The 27,217-nt window shown below is 27.3% G+C and overlaps 1 protein-coding gene across 2 annotated transcripts; it reads right to left on the bottom strand.

The window, feature by feature from the left end:
* Positions 1–1,286: 1,286 nt before the first annotated feature.
* LOC114129588 (NGFI-A-binding protein homolog) lies at positions 1,287–26,395 on the bottom strand. 2 transcript variants are annotated; one of them, XM_027994381.2, is made up of 13 exons: positions 25,814–26,392; positions 14,873–14,974; positions 13,560–13,697; positions 9,358–9,572; positions 8,310–8,528; positions 7,699–7,818; positions 7,363–7,496; positions 7,063–7,171; positions 6,494–6,657; positions 6,304–6,415; positions 5,941–6,027; positions 3,079–3,219; positions 1,287–1,879 (listed from the first exon to the last, which is right to left on the bottom strand). In XM_027994381.2, exons 1-13 carry the CDS (start codon positions 25,977–25,979, stop codon positions 1,745–1,747), a joined length of 1,842 nt encoding a protein of 613 aa, XP_027850182.2. In that variant the 5' UTR covers positions 25,980–26,392; the 3' UTR covers positions 1,287–1,744. The 2 variants fall into 2 exon arrangements, with proteins under 2 accessions (XP_027850182.2, XP_027850183.2); XM_027994382.2 differs by lacking the exon at positions 1,287–1,879 and having other exon boundaries at positions 5,949–6,027; positions 25,814–26,395.
* Between the last annotated feature and the right edge of the window lie 822 nt (positions 26,396–27,217).

Genomic DNA, 27,217 nt, shown 5'->3' with positions numbered 1-27,217 from the left:
AATTTAGCCAATAATTCGTAATGATTTATATTATTAAGTAATAAGAGTCATTAAAATACATTTTGAGCAGTGGCGTAGCTAGACATTTTTTCTTGGGTAGGCCCAATATTTTGATGTAATAAGGATTATCGATGAATATTTTTATTAAATAAAAAACATGATATAAAACATTTATTTTTGAAGAAAAGTGGGTAGGGTCGGGCCTACCAGGCCTACCCGCTGGCTACGCCACTGATTTTGAGAAATCTATTAAGAATAATCTTAAATTCTATTTATTTAGGACATTAAATGTATTAATGACAGTAAATGAATAATTGAGCTGTCAAAATATGATACTATGGTATCTCAGAGGTGACCAACTTTAATAAACTTAAGATCGATCTCTGTTTTTAGGTGTATTATAAATTATTTAGGTGTGTTGTATTTTATTTTATTTTTCTTATTTAGAATGTTAATAAGTAATAAAGTTTTACACAACATGTATTTTTATAATATATTTAATTACAAATTATTATTTTAAACTTATTACTATATTTTGTTTTCTGACAAAAATTCAAGAAAAGACGAAATAGAGTGGCTATCGATTTGTTGGCCATCCCTGTTAATACTTTATAATATGATATAACCATAATATAGATGCGTAAATATTAGGAATAGTCTTGTTCACGGTCTTAGAAGATCTTAGAATATTTTCGAAGACCGCGGTCTTGCCAGTTGTTATCACATTTCATTCATTTTTGATAGACGAATTTGATGTAAAATTATATTTTCTTAATATTTTTTTCTTTTAAAAATGTCATAGATTGTAAATCAACATAAAAGAGATTAATTGCCCTAAGAAAAAACGAGATTGTAATTTTTTTTCTATCATATAATATACAGACAGTGACCGATGAGAATTTTACAAATTGCAATCATCAGAAATGTGACGATAGAACATACAATATTATTATACTAAAACTGCAGCAGGTATAATTTCGAGAAAAACGTTATGGGCGCTCAAGCGTCTTCGGCTAACATTCAAAAGAGACAAAACGGCATGTAGGCAGAAATTAATGGGAAATACTAATTGATGATCGTTTAGCGCGGGCGAAAGAAAAATCGAAACAAATCAATTCTAATCTTATTATGACCTACAGTAATATTTTCTTAAAAGTAGTCGATGGACGTTCGACAGAAACCGTTGGCACGATGGGTAAATAATTAATAATAATCTGATATCAACAGCAAAACAACCAAGAAAACAAATTAACCGTAAACAAAGATAAATAAACAAAACGCGTAAGTTATAGGTACAACGTAATATTATTGTATAATAATATTAAAATTAAAATAACATTTAGGTATCTCGGACTCGCGAGTCGTAAAGATCTCAAAAGTTTCGATCCAACGACCGACGGGCGACGATGTTTGGTTATATAACGCGTATATAATACTACAACATTCGTAGATATTATTATTATATATATATATATGTATAAGAAGATATTATACAGTGTATAGGAACATGATCGTATTTTAAGCTTATTTTCACGCTTTGGGCGGTACGAAATATGCGGTTTTATATATAATATTATATTATATTATTATGATTAAATAACCGGAAAAAAAAAACAAATAGTAAATACGACCAACAGAAAACGATTAATAAATAATAATAACTAATACAAAAAAAACAACGAGAAAGTCGGAGATCTCAGGCTCACGGTAGTAGTACGGGACGTCTGCCTTTGCACTTCTTCCATCAGTCGTCGTCTCGCGTCGGTGAAACTGGTTCGATTTTCAATGACAGCGGCGGCGGCGTCGTCGTAGTCGTCGCGGACATCAACAGCGCCGGATTGGTCACGGCGATTATGTTGCCGCCGCTCGACGAAATTATCTGCAAAACGTAAACGGCGGTATTCATCTCATTGTTTTATTCGGTGACGGGCGCTTTGCAATGTTTTTACTAACAAATCGGATTGCGAAATTTTTTTAACATTTATACCCATGACCTGGCACGTACACAAAACAAAATTCCGGGGGGGAGGGTTCATAAAAAAATTTACAATAATCAATATTTATCGATGAATGATGGTATAAATAAACCTCACAACTATTAATTTTCGGGGGGGAGGGGTTTGAACCCTCCCCCCTTCTTGAATACGTGCCTGCCTATGACGTATAGATTGGGTTACCCAGCGGTTAGGTTAAGCTATAGGTATATAGTATGCATAATATGTTATTGTTTTATTTTTCTAATATACTTTCCACGTCGTTATCTATATTGAATTATTGAGTTTTGGTTTTTCGTAGTGCTCAATAAAAATTATGAAATTGTCTCGTTCTATATATTTCATAAATAAAATAAATTTATTAATACAACTGCACGCTTATGGGAACCGGGAATACTACCCATTTATCTGTATAGCTATATTCTTTTTTATACACACAGAGCGGGGTCTCGTTAATCCGAACGGGTTTGATGGGGGGAAAGGGTTGTTTGGAATTTTGCATTACCGATTTGTTCGGATTTGTTATGACATGATTATGTAGGTATATATATAAAAAAAATGTCTTGCTTTTAAACTTGGAAATTAATTTCTATATCTAATTGAAAAAGACAGTGAATAAAATTACAAATATTTTCAATAAGATTCATTATATTTTATTTTAATATTATTATTAATGTACGGGTCTACAGAAATATGTGAAAATATAGTAAGTATTAGTATAATTTGAAAATATTTTTTTAAATAATTCTGAAGCCATTGCTGAAAACTACGCATTTCGGATTCACACGGCGTCTGTAATATTTATTATAAAAGGTAGCTATTATACAGTTTAATAAAATTAATATTATAAATGTAAAATTCTATTTTTATGAAATAACGTGTTAATAAAATAATATATATGCGTTTAAAAATAATAAATAGTTTTAAAATTGATTGAAATAAATTTTCAACTACCTAGGAAAAAATCGTGTAAGATTTTCAAAAAGTCGCCAATTTTCGATCAGTGATAACTCTGACTAATGCACTTCTTATAATTTGATATGTTATTACTTATTTTTGAGCCCGAGACTGGATTATTTTTTACCTGGACTTTGTCGTTGAAAAATCGATCCACCAGATGCCTGTTACCGTTTACGTGGGCGGAGGGGCTGTGACTATGACGGCGGTGGCGAAGTTCTCCGTCGTCTTCGTCCGTGTCGTCTGTATCGCCGCGAGACAAGTTACTCTGAAATCAGAGAAGCCTGTTGAACGTACGCGAAATAAGAACATACATACACAATATTAATGTATTATATTAATTTGGTTAAATATGTTGTTACAACATAATATTGCTATGATGTTAGTGTACATAGATATAGGTAGGTACGCATTTAGTTAGTATTAAAGTTAGTAGAATATTAAATTATTAGTTTATAGTTATTATATTACATAAAGCTGCTGCAGTCCAAGCCACATTGTACGTTGACGTGTCCGAGAAATTGGTTATTCAAAACAATATAATACACACTATATTATTTGCATACATACCTGGGGTTCGGAAAAACACAAACAAAACAAAAGCGAAACAAGCTAAAACAAACATAAACTGAAAAGGTTTCGGTTAATAACGATGCACAAGTATGAATCATAAATTAGTAGTAAATTAAATTAATGTATCTACATAATATATAATACATAATATATACAAACATACATGCCTGTTAAATAATAACACAAACTGCATACCTAATGAGATATTTACATAATATTCCTACAAAATAAATATATATATAAAAAAAAAAAAAATAAATAAATAACTCTATCTATGTTTAAAATACACAACAGCAGTAGTATGCATTTTTCATTTTTACTATACTGTTATTGTAACACTATGACGTTTAGAATCGAAACGAATCATCACTTCAAATTTTAAACTGTTATGGTTTCAAGTTATATTATGGTTCATAAGAATTAATTTACATGTTTAAGTATCTATTTTTTGCTACAATAATAATTTTTTATTTTGCATTTTCAATATTTTAAAACACCGAAGATAGGAACGACTTATAAGATAAAACCAAAATTTGTATTAAATAGTTATAAAATACAATTTATTAAGTCTGAATGCGTGAGTGATACTTTTATTTTCTAAATACCCCTATTACTTGTCAAACACGCCATTTTTACTGGAAATCGATCCTCGATGTTACTAAGTTTAATATTATTACAGTACCTACTTCGTTTTAATATTATATTATACGAAATTAAAGTCAAACTTTTTATAATGTTAAATTGAATTGTTAGATTTTTCTCGGATTCTTATTTTCATTTGTTAGAACTTTACTGAGAATCGTATTTCTTTTCGTTGAGTTTTTATGTTGCAATATTTCACTAGAAAATGAAATGTGATTCCAAGTAAACTATATTTTTTTAGTAACAAAGATATTTATTATTTTTTCAAAAAGAAATTATTTATTATTTTTTCGTAAATAAAAAAGGATGGTTATAAGTGAATACCATTCTTCTGTAATTAGGTGTCGAGTGGATCACTATTATGGCTTTGTTAAATTTGAATTCACTGATAAAGCATTGTAAACGAGAAATGATTCTGAGCGGAAACGATATGTTAGTCTTTAAAATATCACCAAGTAAATTTCACGATGTATTTTTTTAATTTTACTGTTTAAGTTATTAATTATACTTTTAGTATTATGGTAGGTTGATAAATTTTTTTTTCAAAAATATTGCATTTATTACATTATTATAATTTTAATATATGAATTTACTATATTATATAAACTTCTATAACTCGAATAATAGTTTTTATGTTATAAAAAAATAATTAACAATGTTATTTATTGTTTAGATAGGTAATTTCGACCAAATTTAAACTTAAAATATTAAATAATTTTAAGTATATATTTTTTAGATTTTACAGTTTCAGTGTGAACTACCTACTTATGTGAAATTTTGTACTAAATTAAAAAAAAATTAACGTTGCGAATAATTTTTTATTAACATTTATAAAAAAAAATTAAATAAATTTCAAATTTCAAATGTCTATAAATAGCTTAAAAAAGTCTACGTGTTTTGAAATATAGAAAATGATTGTGTAAATACTTGTGAAAATTTCAAGTTTCTGTAGTTATTTAAGTTATAACATAAAGATAAATTTAATTTAGTCAATATATATCTAAACCAGATGGTTTAGCGTAAAAATTCCCATTTTCTTTAGTTCTTTGTTTGTTTTTCCGAATTAAAAAATGTACCGATAATTTTTAATTTTGACCTTTTTAAAGAACAAAATAGATCCAATTTTCTATCCAAAACCACCATTAAAGATAAAAATTAAAGTATTATATTAACAACTAAAAAAAAAAAAAACATCATGGTAAAATATTCATCATTCCGCTCAGAATCTACAACATGTTCAATAATATTTATATTAAAACATATAATTGTTTGAAAATATTCAAAATAAATATGTTTCAGTTATAATTAGGTATATTATCAGTAAATATTTTTTTTTGTAAAAATATTTTAAAGTAATGATTGTTCATTTTTTTTTTAAAAATAAATTTAAATTTTGGTTTTTAATGTATTAATGTTTATGTTTTTGTCAGTTGCGTCAAATATATATTTTTGTTAGCAAATCGTTAGATAAATAAACTAAAAATGTTCACAAGCCACGAAATTCCCAATCATTTATAAATCATGCGTTATTTTACAGAATCCACATTGTATTACTAAAAATTATATTATTATGATGATTCTGAATTTGGACGTGGTTCGAAAGTTTTCAAGACAAATGCACCAGATTTGTCTTCCGACTGAATAACTTTAGATAGCATAATTTATTATAGGTGTATTATAAGTATTATGTTAGTTTTGGGGTCGAAAAACCTCAAAGCGGATCGGTACCGCAACTATTACCGCACTTGCCATCACCGCCATGAACACGTTTTACCTGATTACCGGTATTCTGTGATGATTTTCCATCGTGTTGGTAGTCGACGCTGCAGCGAATCATTGAATCCCTAGAATCACTAATGTCCTGAAATTTGGTTAAGAAATAGTTTAAGTATTTACGACAATAAATTGTATTAGGTATAGTTGAAAATAATAATAATAATTAGGCAAAAACTTAAAACATATTATAAAGCATATAGAGGTACAGTAACTGTTGAAACTCGAAATTTGTGACCCAAAATTCGGGGCAGAGTATACGAATATAGAAAGACTCAATATATTAGATTGTTAATATTATACCTAATATTCGTTATTATTTTTTATTTCAATGCGGTTATTTTCTTAATAAAGCGAATCGCACCTGTAAAGGAGAACTAGTATTGCTGTACGACATTTGAGAGTCTGTGTCGTCTGTGTCGAAACCGGCCGATGACGACGTCCTTCCGCCGCTCCTGTCCCTTCGCATCATCGACCTGTGTGTATCAGACGTTCCGCGTTAATGTTTCGTTTTGTTTAATATTTAACTTTAAATCATATGTGACGCGACTTACTTGTTTTGTCGCAAATCGTTCTGTTCCACCAACAGTTGCGCTTGACGATTTTTGAGGGTTTCTAACTGTTGTTGGACAGTCGGATCATCTTTGGTGCTTTGGTCCAACTCTTCTCGGCGATCATTGACTGACTTCAGTTCCTCAGCGATCTGATCTAAACGTTCCTACAAAAGCAATATGTCCGATTATATAACGTAGGTAAGTACCTGTTTGTAGATGACCGAGTTTTATCCAATCAAGCCAGTAATATTAGAATACTAATTAAAAAGACAAAATGATCAATTGGTATTGATATTACTTAATATTAAATAGTACCCAATAATGGGAATTATATCATGTATTTTCTAATTGATAAAATATATAATATAAACTATTGTATCAATTTGATGTGTATTTAATGTAGTATAATATTAACAGTGTAAAAAAGAAAAATACTCAGTTCACTACAATTGTACACAAATAATGTGTATTATTCTATAGTTTTTTAATCGCTCAAATTGTATCAATCTTTTAAAAAAAGTGTTGATTTTTTGGTCCGAGAGTTGTCAATAGCACACGTTTATTATTACCTGTCGCCGGATTTTGAATAGCTCGTCGTGATCGTCTAAGCGGGGCCTTTTCGACCCGTAACTACAGTCTCCGTTCGAAGTCAATCCTCTGAAACTCTGCATGCTTGACCTGTTATAATTTTAAGATTTTTATTTGGCATCACATACACTTAAAGATACTGATTAAAATATAATCATTTAATGGTATTTGTTTTACTATACGAACGATTAAAATGATTTTCCATGAGATATAATGGTATAAAATAAAAATGAAATAATTTATATTTTTATTAGCTTATTATTTAGATAAAATTGGCTTACTTGGAATGTCCTTTAGAGTAATGATATCCCGAGTCACGGACCACTTGTCGGGCCAAAGGGAACAGTTCGTCTCGTCTAGTCAGCAAAACAGGCACTAATTTGCATATTTGTGCAGCAGCCTCGTTTACGGACACCTGTGGGTTTGTAAACATAGTTTTTAAATTCGCGTGGAACAAGGTAAATTTTAATGTATTTTTATTATTACGATTTATTTTAAACATTAATATTTTGTTTCATTGTTTGATGTCGATATAACGTTTTAGACACTAACGCTAGATTATTGATAAGTTATTTTGTTCCAAATGTATAATATTAATATTTAGACGGTTTATTTACCTCGTGCAATGTTAAAGGTTTTTCTGGTTTCCTTTTGCAATCAAATCGCCCATAAATAGCTGAATATTTTCTAATGGATTCTATGCGCCTCGGATCTTCTTCCGGCATGTTCATGACGCACTGTAAAATCATTATACACTATAAAATACTGCAGTATTTGTATACAGATCAGTGACAATTAAAATAATCTATATTTCGTGTTGTATTGATTCGCAGGGTACATTCATACTTTATTAAAGTTAATTAGAATGATATGATCAATGTAATAGCAATTTTATAACAGCAAACAAATGTAACGTCGAACAGATAAGTTTTCTTAAAATAATTTCTTGTACAATTGTTTAACGCCTAAACAATTATTTAGGCGCTATGTCTCTAGCATCACCCATTATTAATTATCAGGTTAAAACTCGAAGCTCAATCGCTTTGGCTTATTCAGTAAATAATTTTATTTAGAATTCGTTTGTATAATACATTATGTGTCATATGAATAATATATTTATATGCCATCGGTTACTTTTCCGTAAAGCGTTACTTAATAATTTTACTATTTCTCTCTCGTGAAAAAATTATCTGTTCGTCCATATATTATGAACTCATATTATACTTACTTCGAGTTCTTTGTTCGCCTTCCGTTTCGCTGTTTGTGCTTTGGGTTGATATTGCGGTAATCTTTGCACTAGTTGCTTAGCTGATATAGCTAACCGGGAGATTTGTGATTCATCCAGTGATGGAGACAATTGCAACGGCGAACCTGGACTTTGACCAGGGCTATTACTATCTCCATAGTGTTGACCAGCTGAAGTTGTCGCTTCACTCGTTTGCGCAACCTGAAAAACACGTGTGTTACTCATTATAGTATAATGTATTTACATTATGTTATTATACACATACATGTTTGATAGATAAAAATCAGTGGTTAAAAAAATTGAATTATTAATTTTAAATTCTGAGCAAAGCGATGTATCTATTTTATAATCATATACTCGTATTACATTTTTAGGTATTAAAATAAAAAATAAATAAATATGAATTGTATACTAAATAATCTATAATTTTTAATAATGCTTATAGTAAAATAAATATCAATAGGTATCAAAAGATTTTATGTATAAATTATAGTTTATATGGATTAGGCTGAGTGCTAGCAATACGCGTTTCTGTTAAGGACCAATATTTTACACCGATATTTTGTGTAAAATAATGATATATTATTGATTTCAAATTTAATATTTCCATTAACAGTGACTCACTTCATACCTTCTATACAATACCCAATTGCCCACTTTTATTGTTTTTTTTTTTTTTTATTATTATTTTATTTTTATTCTTCACCAAAGTTAGAACTTAATTAAATTTGTTACCGGAAACCTCTCTTAAAGTTGATAATTGAAGCACTTTTCTGTTCTAAAAGGTCAGATGATGGACATAAAAAAAAACAACAACAAAACACATTCTATTGTAAAACGTGTAAATGTATAGCTCTGCTCAAAATCTAAAATAATGATTTAAAATCGTATATATTATATTGTATACCGCATGTGTAGATTTCAATCTCGCACCTCCGTCTTTAATTATATAATATTTAGGGGCGTGTTGGTAATTTGTATGTAATAAATAATAATTAATATTTCATCGGATATCTAATATAATATTTACCTGTGGTAGTTGGTTGGTCGAGCTGGGCACAGGCGATGGTGAGGTGGGCGGCTGGTAACCGTATCCCAGTGGTGTGTAGTATCCGTGATGTATGGATGTCTGGATCAGTGGGTTTGGGCAGACGTTAAGAAACGGCCGGACCGGGTTCGGTGGAAGGACGATCGCATTAGGACCACCACTTGCGACAGGAGACGTCAGTGGCGTTTGGAACATGGCTGTGAATAAAATTCAAGATCGAAATGAGGGAAGTTTTCAAGTAATAACCGTCCTTTAAATTGGACTATTTTAAATATTTAAAAATAGTATACACAGATGACCCTATACTAGATTATTCATTCACTAGATATTATATCTACCAGCTGTCGAATTAATAATTTCACAACGTGTATAATTATCGTGTCTACGTAAATTGTAGCGATTCAATAATTGGAACATTGCAACATAAAGGTACATAGAAAAAGTGGACTGTTATACTCGCATTAATCACATTATACTTAAATATTATAGAAGTTAACTTATGGTAATGTGCCCGACCCAAACAAACACAAATCATTTAATGTGCTTACAAAAGTACAATATTAAGTTATTATATAATTTAGATTACCTACTTATTGAGACTTAGAATAAACTAACTTAATATATATGTAATAACTAATAATATAATATAAACAAGATATTTAGATACATAAAAGATATTTAATTGTGTGAATGCGTGATTAGAAATGTACCTAAAATATACACGATAAAAGAAATACGAAGGCATAGGTATAACGTTATTTTTTTATTATGTTATACGATACGTCGTTGTAGGTTTTGTAAAGTATTTGAGTAAACGTATTAAATACTGTGTTGAACATATTTGTGTTTGAAAATTAAATACTTTTCAATATTCAAACGAATTATTCGTCAGTCGTCAACTATTTTTTTGAAAAATTTAATATTTTCATTCGTAAACGGTACGAAAATTTCTAATAATATCTAATTGAATGTAACATAACAATTTTAAATTAGTAAATATAAAATTAATTTTTGGTAACCGACCAGGGCCGCAGCTAGGAGGGGGGCTAGGGGGGTCTTTTTCCTCGGGCGGTAAAATATAGCTGAGTGATGGATAAGTTATGGAAAGAGGGGTGGCAAAATTGGAGCTTGCCCCTCCTAGAATAATGTGTGACTGTGGCCCCGCAACCGACTAGTAAAAATTAAAATGAAAAAAATATTTAATACATGCCAAATATTTGTATTTGTTCTTAAATACATGTTTAAAAGTAAGTACCTTTTACAAAACCGGCACTCATACAAATTAATTAAACGCTATAAAAACTTCCAACAGTTATGCGTTTTAAAGATTTATTCGTAAGTACCTACTTTAATAGTTATCCATTTTAAACTTCATATATATACGTTCAGTACAATTATTTGAATACGAACTCTTATGAATTTAAACGATTAAAAATTAATTTTTGATTTGTAATTGTAAAACATGTTGTTTAATTTTTAAATTCATGTACGCTTTATAATATCATTCACAAAATGTTAACATTTTTTTATTTTCTTGTATGATATTATATTATTCACTAATAACATTTTTACACAAAATATAATTATGTATTTATATTAGCGAGAACTCTTGTTTCCTATACGAGCTTTTAATGAATTTATGTTTATTATAGTATTTAATTATCATTATTATTATTATTATTATTATCGTGTAATATAAAAACGAAATAATAAATTAATAATAATAACAAAGAGTTGTACACTTGTACATACAACTGTAAAATTAAGAATTTTAATATTTAGTTTGGTTTGAAAGTTAAACATAATAATATATTTGATGTTATTAACCCTTTTGTTTAAGTTAAACAAAAAAATAGTTTATATAATATAATGTTTGATAATAATGTTTATATAATGTTTTTTTTTAAATTTATGAAGAGACCTAACCTAATTACTTAACCTTGTTCTATATTGCTTTAATTTTTTACGTGTTGTAAAATAAAAAACAAATTTTATATTATATTTTCTAGTTTTTAGACTTTGGGATGTTTTCTTAAAACGAATTATTGATGGTTCCTAAAATGAAAAACTCTCATTCCCAGAATTATGTACTTTATCCGCCGGGTTATCTGAAAACCCCTCAACACATTGCAGCTGCGACAGAAAAATTGATCGAGCAAACTTTTTTTTTGTATTTTTCCCTCTCTCTCACATTCACTCACCCCACCACTCCTCTTGCACACTGGTCTCTTTCTATCATTTCCACTCCCCCATTCTCTTACGTTTTCTCTCTTCCCTCAATTCGACGACGTTGTTCCACAAAATAACAAGAGGTAGGACTGGGTAGAGGTTTTATGATTCGGTTCTTTTTTTTGCTCCTTTTTTTTTGCTCCTTTTATTTTTATTTTTTCCCTCTTTCTCTCTCACTCTGAGCGATTTCTCTTGTAAAGAGAAAAAAAGGGGTAGAAAAAAACCTGCAGACTGCTATATATGTACACATACATTGCACATACAAACACATATACACACGTGAAAATATATATGTATATAGGTGATCCCGTTGAAAATTTACACCACAAAATGTTCAGGACGTCGGTTAGGGGGCGGGAGAAGCTTTTGGAAAAAGTCATATATAATTTTTTTCCATTGCAAAAGGTTTTCCCTCTTGGATTTTAACTTTCTATGTTCATTCTAGGTTTTGTGAGCAGGACACAATGGACGCGAAACAAAAATTTCCAAAGAATTCTGTACGTTTTTAACATTATTATTATTTATTTAACATATTTAGAATTTTTATTTATCCGCACATTTTATGAAAATGTTTAAGATTATATTCCAATAAAGACATACCGTCTAGAAATTATCAACTACAATTATTTTAAAATGAATAAATTCGAGACAAAGAAAATATAATAATAAAACAATTATTACAGTGATTACCCAACAACCACAAATTAGTTTATATCGTTATCTTCATAAATACCTTTATACCACTAATCAACTAGAGACTACTGTAATAAATAATAATGTTAATACTATTAATAAAAGGTCATGATAAAAATTCAATTCATATAAAAATTCTCTATATTAATTTTAATAATATAATAAAACATTTATTTAAACAACAAAATACTAATTTGGTTACCCATTACTTCTACAGAAAATAATTCAGGGCCATAATAAACAAAATATATCTTATTCATACAAGTTAAATTTGAACAAATAATTTTATTGATACTAAAATCATACTATATTTTTTTTCAAACGTGTTTAAAATAAGCATAATTTAAATGAAAATGAAAATAATTTTATTAATTATAAATTGTATTTACAAATAGCTGTTAAATGTTGTAACTAAAATGAGATTCTAGTTATATGAATTAATATCTATATGCAATTATTAATCAATTAAAAATCAGTAGGTAAGTAGAATGTAGTTTGAGTTGCAATCGTTTCAGACCATTTTTGTCGAAAAACGTGTATTGCATCATAAGAAAAATAATACAAATTTACCATTTGCATTTTCTTTACACCTACCTACCTATATCATAATGCATGCATGTTATGTTATTTATAATATATACATATTGCAGTATATAAATATTGTATACATAAAAGAATATACCTACTGTATGCGTATGCATATAAACTGAGAAACTACATACTGTACTAATCATAATAACAACAAAAGGAATGACGCGTGTATAGAAAGGGTTAAATAATAATAATAAACCCGGTGGCTCACCAACTGCTCCTACTGCTGTTTGGAACCTTATTCATTGTCATTCTCTTATGTGCATTCGAGAATATTATTATTATTAGTTTCATTAGAATTCGACCTACATGTATATGCCTATCGAAGGATTACCATTAACTACCTACTGTTATAATGACCCAACGACATTTGGTCAACGGGCTCAAAACACCGTTTGTTGGTAATAATGCATTTATAAATTCGACCCAGAATAATGATCAATCAAATTTACTACGAAAGAATCATGATACACGTGTTTTTTAAACATATTGTAAATTGTAATAATATAGTATACAATTTACAAATACATACATAACATCTACAACTGACCTACCTAAAACTTAGTTTGTTTTCATTTTATCTAATATTTTTTATTTATTTGTAACATGTTCGTTTAATGATATACGTTCTAAACATCAACTAAATTATTAATGTAAAAGGAAATACTTACTTGGGTTGCTGACCCATTCGTGCAAAGCTTTCTGCAATCGTCTGACGTGTAGTGGCTTCGACGCCATACCGACCAGAGCCATAATCTCGAGAAATTCTTCTTCGCCGGCGTCACAAAGCTGTTGCAAGTCATCGCCTCCTGTTCATTAATTTGAGAATACAAAATTATAATATAGATAGTAACAAAAATAATGTTTTGATAATTAATAATGTCAATATATTAATATTTTCTGTTTATTGTAATATTCTTTGATAGCAAAAACTATATGTACTTTTTAGCCCTTATTCATGTTTTTATCTAGTGTTAGTTTGTGAAATTATTATGTTAGTATAATTATAGTATTAAATTAATTAATTGTATTATTATTTATAAGTATAATGTATAGTAAACTATAGGTTATAAAACAAATTCTATATGACAAGTTTCATTGATTTTAAAATATTTTATTTTCCTTCGTGTATAGACATATCACAGAAACAAAATTAAAATAAAAGATTATTATCTTTTTAGACTTAAAGGTTTTATGTAAAATAAAGTGATTTTAGCTTAAAAGTTATTGAATCGATATTCGATAAATATTAAGTATACAATAAAAAATATAACAGTTACTAAATATATAATTATTTATAATGAATAAATAGTCATACAAATTTATAATGAACAGAAAATTAATTAATTAATTTTATTTCTGATTATTTAATTTTAAGTGTATTTTTTGTTGATTATATTTTTAAATTAGTTTTATCTTATATTATCAGATATTGCCGTATTCTTTTTTATTAGTCATAAAGGATATTTATTATGTTAGTTCGATGAAGATAAATTCACTATATAATAAATCAGAGGTGAATCTTATCAATATTAAAATATTCCATTATTTAATTTAAAATATTCAATTCTAAAAGGTAAATGATAATTATTTTACTGAAAGCATCTTATGCTTATAAAACATTGGATTAATATTAAAAATTATTATAAATATACTTTAGTAAATACTTTCATAGAAAATCAAATCAAGAAAAATATCGTTAAAAGTATAAACAATATTAATGGATTTTTTATGTAAAAATATAGTATAATAATTCTGATTAATTTTATTTTTTTTCAAACTTTTTTTATAGAATTGTCTAGTGTTTTATTCAAGTTTGTTAGTAATTTCTATAAGCACGTTAAATAAAAAAAGGTAAATAATTTTAATTATGTATAAGTTCACGTCTTCTCCAATCATTATACTTGGCATAAAATTGTTTTTTTTTTTTATATACCTATACAATTTTCTCATATTTAATCAGGTGATAATGTGTCTGTCTTACCCATTTCGAGTAGTGTATCGTAATACGCTAAAAGACTAGCTCTTTGCATTACCCTGTACAATTGTAATTCAGCTTCGTTACTCGGACTTGAAGTCATGATCACTGCAACACAATACAATTTCCACAATTAGTATAATTAATATTTTAAAACCAAATGAGGAATATCTAATTTAAGGATAAGTTTTTTTAAAGAATGTTTTATGTGTATATTATATTATTAATATCGTTAACATGCACGCTGATTCGTATTTTTAACCTTTCACAATAAGCCTTAACCTTTACATATATTTTTCATTTAACGGCGGCAGCGGCGGTGAAAATACTCTTATTACCTACTGTAACGGCGAATATAGGTATAGTATAGTATGGTAGCGTTTAGAATAATTTCAGGTCACTGATAATAAATGTGTCTGCTGCTCCATCTCCCCCTTCCTTGTTGCTGAAGGGTAGTATTTTTATTTTATAATATAATTTAACATATAATAGTCTTTTTCTTCATTTTTGCGACCAATATTTTATATTTTGCGACTTTGTAGGAGTTGTTTCCTTTATTATATATGGGTGGCATACTAGTATAGCATTTATATTTATATATTGGGATCGACTGAATTACATATGAATATATGATACGTGAAGAGAATAATGGTTTAGTGTTCTATCCGCCTTGTTATTGAAGAGATAAATAGATGTTTTTTCTCTATCGCGTTGTATTATTATATAGAATTGGCGTCGCGTTGTCGTTGCAGTTGCATCGAATACTGCAAGTTGACGGCGCCACATTGACTATATGTTGTGGTCTGTTGAGAAAAACTTTATGATTTTTGTGGTTTGATTAAAATAAATCTCTTAACTGTTTATAGTTTATTTATATACAATTATACGATGTGCTCATAAGAATAATTTAAACTTGTTAGTTGTGTTAAATTTTTACCAAAACTAACATTGCAAACACTGCTGCAGTTGTCCGAATTATAATAAATTAATAACTACTTCTTTATAATTATATTTATACTGTAGTTCATTATGAATAAAAAATGATAACTATTAAATAATTACTATAATATTGTGACACAAACATAAACCTATAAATTATTCAGAGCGAATATAATATGTATATTTATTCAGCAATCACTGGTTAAATAATTGAATTAGTGAACACAAAGTAATAAATACTTCAGACTAAAAAAAATACCCATACTAATTTTACTAATTTTAAGTAAATACATTTAAATAATAAATTACTTTTATTTTTCAACAAATTAAAATAATTGTTATTTAGTGTAATAACAACAATTTCTTAATTTCTTGTAGTTATAACCGTATGTATGAATAACCGACGGTGGTCGTCCAATATTATTTATTATTAATATTTTTTTTTTAAAGGGTTGGTGGTCAGAACAATATTTAAGGTGGGGATACCTTCTGTTTATTAACCAGAGCTCCTATAGTTATAGTATATACTGTGTTGTTCTAACGACTTCCTGAGCTATAAAGTGACCCGGGGCCGTTTAGTCTGTTGTAATTATTGCACAACGTACATCGGACAGCAGCTGAGGGTTGAACTCGTTTTCAAGGCTACTAGCACCACGGGGTGTCCATTATTATAGTAATAGGAAAAAAAAAATAAGATAAAAACAACATAGGTCAATAATATTGACCTTTAATAATATTTTAAGGACGGCATATCAAGTAAATAGATGATTACTTCTAGGTATTGACAAGTTAGTTTTATTGGTTCTCAATACACGACATTTAAAATGAATTATTATTTTTTTATTATTATTACAATATTTTATAAAATGTATTTATTTTCTGTTTTTAGAATAAATATATTATAAACAATAATGCAGTTAACAGTATTCAATATTTCATCAATTTCGATATTGTATTTCAGTCTTCAGAGTAAAAGTAATTTAGTTTAATTTTTTTTTCATGGTTATTCGTTAAATAAAACATTATTATAGTAAACCAATAATAATAGTCAAATAAATAATAATTAAAAACTAAAAAATTACCTAGTAATATAATACATTATTATATTTATATAATTATTTCGGGTGATCCAAATTATGTTTTATTTTAATTGTGTCAACTTTATAGAGGGTTTATTTTTTAATATTGTTGAGTATCGAATATGATTTACTTTTTAGACGTAAATAAAACATAATATATGCATATGTGGTTGTGGTGTATATACTATAAAATATTACGCGCGACGAGTTTTTTTTTCTACATAGGTAGGTATATGTAGTAGTAGATGCGTTGACTGGGATTTAAATAAAGAAAAAACCATCGAAGAAATCGGTTTGAATGCTTACAGCAGATGTGGTTCGTACAATGGACGTAACAGTAAGTAAAAAAAAAAAATTATGTGAAAAAAAATTGAACCAGAATCTTCTAGTAGATAAAAAAAAAGATGCTATACATAATATGTACACATCAATTATAATTATATAGGGTCCGTCCATCTGTCTTTGGGTAGTCCATCTATGTAAATGAACCTTTTGTACAGCCCCAGGGTCAAATATAGGTATGATTTGTTAACTGATCAAACACATACACAATACACATATACCTATATAATATTACACATAGTATAAATGTGCTGTATATACATGGACGTTATGGGAGATATGAGGTCAACGATCTGGTTAAAATAACAAAACACCTTTTCACGTCGTATAGCTGATCATATTTTGATAAGAGTCATATTATGATGGTGTCTAATGTTTCACCTTTATGATGTATGGAATTCATGAGACCTTGGAAAAATTGTCAATAAACAAGGTTGTAATAAGTGATTTAATGACTAACGATGTGAGTTTATAGATACATAGAATAGGGTTCATATGAAATATGAATAAGAGATATTGGAAATAAAACGCCTGTATACGTCGACTGATGAATTTCATATTGGATTTAAAACTTTAAAAAAATTATACAACCATTTATAAACTATTTTTCAACACATTTAAATGTTTTCTTATAAAAAAAGGTGATTGTTTTATATTGAACTTAAATGGAAACAAAAATATTAAGGATTATTAATTATATTAATTTTAGATCTTCACAGTATAAACTAATTATTATAATATGTATTTTAAAGTTTAACTTAATTAATTATTATTAAAATAAAATTTTAATTTGATTAAAAATCATATTTAATAAAATTACATTATTCAATGTATAAAACATTAATTCATTCTATTCATACTGCACTAGGTAATGCAAATGGTAGGTAAATTAAAAATAATGAATTTATTTTTCAATTTTCATAAAAACAATCTATATTATTTCTGTTCAAATTTAAGATAAGAACTGTGTAAATATACATAAAATAATTTAGATAATTTATTATTTATTTTATACGATTTTACATAAAATACTGAATTAATTAATTAAATGATTTGGTTGTTTTCATAGCTTATAATTAATTAATATAATTTTGTTGAAATAATTTTAATCTATATAAAATGAAAACAATTTTAGATTATTATTTAGAGTAGGTACTTATTAATTAAAAAATATATTGCAATTGTAAATAGTTTTTATAAAGAAAAATAATTAAAATCGATAGTATGATGAGGTACGAGAAGTTCGAAAAGTACTATTATCTACTACTACTCTGCTTTATATTATCACTAAGTAAAATTTATAAAAATTTGTATTAAATTAAAGCTATAAGCATTAAATTTTCTCACGGAATTAAAATCATGAGAGGTTAAATATGTATAGATATTTTTTTGAGACAAGAAATTTAATTGTATTCAGTGTTTCAACAGATATACTTGACAAAAATATGGAATTATAAGTTACCTACTTGGGAGTTGTAAATATATTAAATTATATTACACGTGGTTCAACTTCCAACTTCAATGTTTTTTTTTCATTCTAAAACCTTCTTTGAGTCTCATGCTGATGACGGTCATAAAAAAAAAATGGACAGTAAAAAAAATAAATTATAAAAAACACCAGAGAATGTGAACCCTTCAGGCAGAACCGGTGGTTCTTTTTGTTTTGTTTTGTTGTTTTTTTTAGAATCGAGGCCATTAACATTATTTTTTTTTTGTCTTTTTAAAGTCCAAGAATGTCTTTATGCATGGGAAACAGTAAAAAAAAAAAAACAGTGCCGTAGACGGAACATAAAAAAATAATCAATACACCTAGAGTTCTAAGAATAAAAAAAAATTGATAAAATGAAATGGGGTCTGGGTACCTTGCGCGGTATATTCTGGTGAATGATAATGAGTTTTAATAAATTGGTACCAGCTGTTTTGATGATTAGTATTTTTTTGTCCGAACAAAATTGGGATTAAAGTTGAAACTTCCACGGTAAAAATGTCGTAAATTATTCATCATAAAAAATACAATATCAAATAACTATATCGAACTAAAATTTATGAACAATAATAATAGCTAAAATTAATTACATTATTTTTTTTATTTATCTATATACAAATAGCAAACGCTTTTTAATACAAGTATAATCGTGGCACGGTGCATGTTAAAGAATTAATAGATAAATTTGAAAATATATTTTTCATAAATTATTTTATCTATTTTTAACAAAAGATGTATTATAACTGTTATTTACATAACTGAAATGATATACACTATACATTGTATTCTATATCAAAAATAAATAATAAATTATAATTGTATTTACTACAAATACAGTTATAATTTTTGAGTCTCAATACTATTTGACTTATCAAGTCTAAATTATCAAACTATATTCGAATTAAAAAAAAAATAATTGAAAATTTATTTTATAAAAAAATTAAATTGATAATACTCTATTAATAAAAAAATATTAAACTACTAACTACTTAGGCAATACACAAGATAGACAGGAAATGATTTATAATATAATACATACTTGTGTCAGAATACATTAATAGCTTAAATAAAAAGTTTATAAATTGTTAATTAATAATTAATAGATTTAAAAAAAATCTAATGTAAGGTTTATGATAGTATGATAGAGCATAATAGACAATAGACATATATAAATTGAATCAATAAAAATACTTAGTCAAGAAAATAAATTATTTACTTATAAAAACATGATAATTTCTGTAAAATTAAATAATATAATTAATATAATAAAATTAAAACCTAAGTATGTAAATATTAGGTATATTGAGTAGGTGTTTAAATTTAAATACCTTTAGTTTTTATAAATATTCAATAATAGTTTACAACATTAAAATATAATTTTTGATTTATATTTTATAATGTATATTATAAATTATATACATATACCTAACACTTACACTACACAGATATTATAAGTGACAAATTGAGCGTAAGTATAGTGTACATTATTATGAAATAATTATAATTAATATAGCCAATATAGGTATTGTTAATAAACTATTAAAAAGTTTATACAATTAAATTCCTATTACCGTGCATATAAATAGTTTAAAAATATCGTACTTATTAAACTGTTTCATTTTAAAGTGAGATTTATAATTAATGTTAATGTTAAGTAGGTATTTAACATTTTTATTTTACACTTTTATTTTTTACATATATATTTTTTGGTCAACAATATTTCAATTATTAAGAAACTAGTGATCGAATTACTAATTGAGTCCTGGCCAGGTGGCATCCATATGTGTTTAGCCTCTAGGTGATCTCTATAATTACTTTATTCAAAATTATATAACGTCTAAAAAGTAAATGATTGGCATAAAAAGAAACACCTGTCCTGCATTTTAAAAATATACCCATTATAACATTCAAGTTTATATTATAAGTATATATATATTCTTTTAAGACTTTCCGTTTATAATACTACATTTTGATAGTTTATAATATACTAAAACAAATAAAAATATAATGTAAATATATATTATGCCAGATAGGGGTAGGTACCAAATATTGTTGAGTCAATACTTACTTTGGGCTACTCAATATAGTACGTATAATAGAGAATTAAAAACATTTTTTTCTCTTAAACATTCACTACCTATTTATCTAAACCAATGCATAAACTTAAACCAATTCAATCCCTTTCTGTGGGAATACTATCTCTGTAAAGATCCCACTCATGAAACAATATCCATATGAAAAAAAAATGTTGTCCAAGAAAAAAACTACCTCGCATTTTGTTCACGTACATGCAAATATCGTGTGACTATGTTAAAGAAAAAAAATCGTCTAATTTTTATACTTCTATATTTTTTTTACCTAAAACAATACTCAGCTGCCAGTGTATAAGTACGGGGGTAGGTAGGTATGCGTGAGAATGAGAGGAAGGGGTCACAGGTGTTTTACATGGATATAATCCGTCTGATGCATGCAAATGCTCGTCCACGCTATTATATAATGTAGTGGAAGAGAAGAAAAAAATTTACCCTGCGTGAGATTCTATAACGACGGCATTGTCTTTGTAAATTTTTTTGTCATCTATAACCCTTTTCTAAGGTCATTTCCAAGTCGGTGCAAAAAACGAACCCCTTTTGCATAAAAAATTATTCAAACTTTTTTTTTTGGCCACCCACCAAAAAAATTGACTCTATACACGGTTAGATCTACGGTATGGTTCATCCCCAGTGGGGTTGTTTTTTCATCATCCATATACGGATAATTAAGGGTGTGAGGGTACGTCCGCCATTTCGCTACCCTCCGGTATTGTTTAGGGGTGGATGCTATTTTTTGTTATTATTTTTTTTAAGGTTTCGTTCTACCCTCCGGATGACTGTCCCGGCCCAATGGTGAAGCGGCAGGGGTGACTGAAATATGGTTGGACGGGATCAACGGTTTTTGTAACGTTTTCGCAACGGTTTACTAAAAACAAAAATGGACGAACTAAGACTACTGATTAGTACGAACGCGTGTATAATTATGGCAGACATTTTTTGGTTAGTATAAATTTTGATAGAAGAATTAAATTTGTGTTCATTGTATAAGTTTTTATAATTTTGGGTGAAATGGTTTCGTACATATTAAATAACTCTAGATAATGCTTAAGTAGCAATAAAAATATAATACTTGTAAATACGACAAAAACTAATAGTTGAGGATAGTTTTGAAGTATTCTGCAAATTATAAGTTAAAAGACAAATATGGTTATACTTATATAAAATTAATCTTTTTTTGGTCTTATATTTGAATAAATAATAAATTATACAAAGTCATTAAACCAATGCACTCTACTAAAATATTTATTTGAAGTTTAAATAGTTTAGAATTTACGGAACGGAATTTTAAATAATACTTTATAACAATTTATTATATGCGACGTACCTATGATATACAAGGACAACAAATCTCGGCGTGGCTTCCTTTTAATTTCTTCTTGTTTACTGTTAAACATGATTTCAAGTCTTACAGAATAAATCAACAGGACTCTTTTGTGATATATCCATATTATTATTTAAAAACTATTTGTGACTATATTATGTTATTATATTATGCTCTAGGCATATTCTCAGAGTTTTAATTTCTTTTTGTTGAAAAATGAATACTATTGATAAATAACTGCATTAATGCATAATGAATAAAAGTAGGTCAGTGGTGAGCAAGACTTAGGTGATGGATATTAGCCCTGAAGCAATTTTCTGTTTAATTTAATGGATATATATATAATTGTATTTTTATATTCTTAAGAATTACGTTAGAATTTAATTCTGTGTAGAATAAAGCTATAATATATTTTTATGCTATTAAATTAAATTCTTAAGAATAATAAAACAAATCAATGCACCAGTATGATAATATATTTAATTAGTCATCATTTAATTATTAATAACATTTGTTGGGATTATTGAGTATCATCGCGTAAAATCTATTAAAAGTACTTATTTAAATATTTTATTTTTAAAAATATTTCTTTTATACATTCAATAAAATACTTATTAATTATTTATATAAATTACAATATCTTAAAAATAGGTACAACATCATTCGAAAATTTTATTTTTATTAGATTCAACATCTACTAATATACTTATTTATTTAAACAAAATCTTAATATTTTGATTGAATTTAGAAGAATACAATTTGCAACAATGAAGTACCTACTATGATTTGTTTTTATTTTTTTTATTTAAAATTAAAATTTTATGTATAATACACATTGGCATATAAAATAAAAATTCATAAAAATTTGACTATATCTATATTAAAATATAATATATGATCATTATAGTTGTATATAATTTATAATACATCAAATATAAATTAATTATCTAAATTCCAAAATAAATTAAGTTTCTTTTTTTATAAAATTAGATAAATGGATTAAAAAAAATATTTTTTTGTATGTTTACTAATATTATTGAACATTTAAATAAGATAAATTATATGCAAATGTTTTTGAAGTACTTTTACAGCTTTATCATTACCTACATATAAACAAAAACCATATCATTTAGTGATATAATTTTTAACAAATAAATGATAAAATATAGTGAAATTCTTGAAAGATTAGTCTTCGAAATGTAGTAGGAGGGTTATGTATTTAAAATTTAAATTAGTGTAATAAAACTATACATGAAAATAACCACAAGTTTTCGTTGTATGGCGTATTACTTTTCTAAAATAAAGAAATGTATATAGGTATACTTGCAACGTTTGAAAATAAATTTTTTCGTTCTTGGAATTAACTTTAAATTACGCATTTGATTTCTTTTTGTAGCGGATACATAAAATACGCCGAAGAAAAGTGAATAGCAAGAAGGAATGATAAAAAAAAAAATGAACGAAGAAAAAAAACTGAATTCAACCTCTACGCTCCAAGGCATATCATCAGATAAAGCGGTTGACTGAAAAAAAGTAAAGAAAAAAATTTCTCAACGTCCTATTTATTGGTTGAAATACGTTTTTTGTCTTTCATATTATCATTGTGTTACATACGTGAAAATATTATATCAGTTGAAAAAAAAATACTAGGAAAAATCACTAAAGAAAAAAATGGAAATAAATAAGTCGATATTTTACCAATCTACGTGATGCATAACAGAATGAATGAAAGCAGTATAGGGATAAGAACCGAAAATATGTTACAGAAGGAAAAATCGATTCGTTTCGTTGCTATAATCATAATTATATTACACATATATTATGAGATGATAAAAACAAAATTAGACGCCTACGTGTTGATCAGATAATAATATGTTAAACTGTTAAAATTAAAACTGTTTCTTTTCCTAAACCACTTAGATAATATTTATTTTTTCTTTACGCACGTACGTACCATCAAATTGATGTGTAATTTTCTTTATTTTAAAATTCAACAAATATTTATGTATAGTATATACGGCTATTAAAAATACTAGGGTGCAAAAATTGTATCGATATCGTTATGAGGTTCGATAAAAATTGTTTAATCATAATAAAACTTATGTTCAGTGTTCAGACTTTCAAAGTGAAAAAAATTGTTTATATAACAATATATGAATAAAAAATATTCGTTTTAATTTATTAAATTTACAAATCAGATAACAAAAATAAATTTATTTTTGATGTACTTATATAAAATAGTGTAAAATATAAACCAAGAAATATCAAAAATACGTCAAAATACACTTTCATAAGCATTTAGCATGAAGTAAAACAAACTTGAAACTCGGAAATAATATAACATATAATATGATATTGTAGAGTTTATTTTAACAAATCTTTATAAGTATCTAAGTATAAGGAATAATAAGACGTTGTTTAATTATGACCAATTTTTTTAGTATACTTGATTATTATTTGAATAAGATATTATGATTTAGGTTAAACTTATACGTAAAGGTAGGTACTCCGGGATAAGATACTGCAGTGATTAAGAGATCTTGTTCCTTCGGCTTACGTTTGTAATTATAATACAATATTTTTATCATAAATTAATTGGAATGCTGTATAATAATTTATTTTAAGCATTCCTTACTAGAATAAGTTGGAGTAAAATTGGAATTGTTGAAAATTTATATTCATGATTGAGAGGATTATTGAGAAAATTGAAATATTATTTTTCTCCCATATAACAACGATACACGATTTTTAATAATCATTGGTCATGCAAAACTAGAGCATAGTATTATACTATACATACTCTATTACATTATATACTATTAGTATATAATATAATATCACGCGAATACGCGATCAATTATGTTGAGAAAACAGAACACTTTTAGAACCAATACACCGACGTACCGTTAGTTAAATGTAGATACAGATAACTGCAGATACGGTGAAGTCTCGATAGCTCAAATTTCAAAGGGGATAAAAATTTATCAGATTTTTGTATTTGTTAAGTTATAGCAGGTAGATACATAACATTGATACATATAGCATTGGGTATTTGTCTGTATATACATTAAAAACGTTTTAATTTATTTATTAGCGTTTTCATTAGTATAATATAAGTCTTATATGATGTTTTTAAAAAATAAAAATGTATGTTCATTATTTATATTACACATCATCTGCAGTGACGTACGCTGATAAACATGTTGAGGGTTTTTTTGAAAATAAGTTATTGAAAAGTAGAACTTTGTTTTGATATATATAACAAAATTTTAATTATTTTAATTTGTTAGTATTAAATTTTTATTTTGCTTTAGTCGGTTTTTCACAGACACAATGTAATACTATACCTGTCTATTAAAGTAAAATATGGAAATTAATATTAAAATAGAATAAGTAAATAACCATATAAAAACCAAATATTTTGGGAGGTGTTTGAACACCCAAAACACCCCCCCCCCTCCCTTGTGCACGTGTCTGTACCGTGTACACCACATATTTATTATATTATAATCTGTTTCATAAAACTGTTCAAAATTGAATGTAATACATGTTTACTACCATCCATGGTAAAATTAAAGGTGACCTAGTATGTATTATACTAGTATTGTACAGTAGCGCGTGTATAAATGTGAGAAAACCGTATAAAGGCCCAGAGAAAAAAATAATATTAATCAAAAGTTCGCTCACTTGTGCCGTTCGAATTCTTGCTCAGGATCTTCGTACCGGAAGAATGTTCCACCGGTGCGCCGACCGCAGGGGACGATCCGCAACAGTTGCCCCCGCCGTTACCACCGTTGCCGTTGGTCGGCGGCGTACCGGTAGACCGAACTTCGGCGCTTTCGTTGACTTCCATAAAAATTACAACGGCCGGTTAATAAATAGCGATCCCGTGCAGTCCGCGAGTACGCGATTCACGACGACATTGTACCGAGTATAGAAGAGAACTACACACAAAAATTATAATACGAAAAGAAAAAAATCATAAAAATTAAAATTAAAAAAAAAAATTCACAAAAAAAAAAGCCGATAAAAAAATTAATCACAAATTCGTACGATAATAATCCGACACACGAATGTAGAGCTTTGTGACGAGTTATAATATAATATTATAATGCAACAAATGATGTATAATGTTTTATCGTTTGATACAATATGATTATGAGATAAAGTGTCGAATGTCGATTGATGATCTGTCGATCGGCGGCGTAAGCGTCCGACGGTTAGCGGACCCGTGACGATTGCCGCATGGCGACTCCGGGATACTCGAGGGAAAACGCGCAGAGCATTGCGTCGCCGTCGACGCTACCGCCAGACGTCCGCGACGCTATCTGTTGGTTTGACTGATGGCGGAAAACGCTATCTCTTTACCCTCTAGACCGGCAGCTGCAGATTGCAGTTATACTGACAACCGCCGAGGGGTCTCCCTCGTTCATAATAATAAAAATAATATATATAATAAATATAATTATTATAATTATTATTATGTACGACCTCTATCATGTAACTATATAATAGCCATATAATATTTATTCTATATAATAGCCATTACCTATACTCCACTTATGATATAATATATCATAATATACAGCATGATTCTTTTATTTAACAGTAATTTATTTCAAAAATCGTTTAACTTTTATGAAAATAATTTTTTTTACAAAATTTCCTGGCGAAATAAAATCATATTTTTAATATTTTTGATGATAGCAATTTGTTAAGGTTTTTACTTTTTTGACCTATTTTACCTATTTTTAAATTCATATTCTAACGCAAAATATTTTTCGGAGTGTTTCAATAAATATAAATCCTCTAAATATTCCAACTGTGTAAATTATACAATACTTAGGTGTATTTAGGAACAATTTTATTGTTTCAGTTTTAGATTTCATATTTTTTGTAGGTACTAAAAAAGATCATCATCTGCAGAACCGTAAACATAGCTTATTTAGTATTGTAATCATGATTTGAAGAAGTATACGAAATTCAAAAATGTCTATATTATAATTTAACGGTGTGTGTGTACAATGTACTCATATACCTATACCAGTAACATTAACTTTTTTTTTTAATTTTTGAACCGACGACACCGCG

The sequence above is a fragment of the Aphis gossypii genome, chromosome 2 (genome assembly GCF_020184175.1).
Source record: "Aphis gossypii isolate Hap1 chromosome 2, ASM2018417v2, whole genome shotgun sequence".
In the NCBI taxonomy this organism is placed as follows: domain Eukaryota; kingdom Metazoa; phylum Arthropoda; class Insecta; order Hemiptera; family Aphididae; genus Aphis; species Aphis gossypii.
This window is presented reverse-complemented; position numbering and strand designations above follow the sequence as displayed.

Coding starts and splice junctions, on each gene's coding strand:
- LOC114129588 (XM_027994381.2), bottom strand. CDS start 25,979: ATGGAAGTCAACGAAAGCGCCGAAGTTCGGTCTACCGGTACGCCGCCG. Junction 7,497..7,698: donor AACCTTTAACATTGCACGAG/GTAAATAAACCG, acceptor ACAAACCCACAG/GTGTCCGTAAACGAGGCTGC. Junction 6,416..6,493: donor AACGATTTGCGACAAAACAA/GTAAGTCGCGTC, acceptor TGATACACACAG/GTCGATGATGCGAAGGGACA.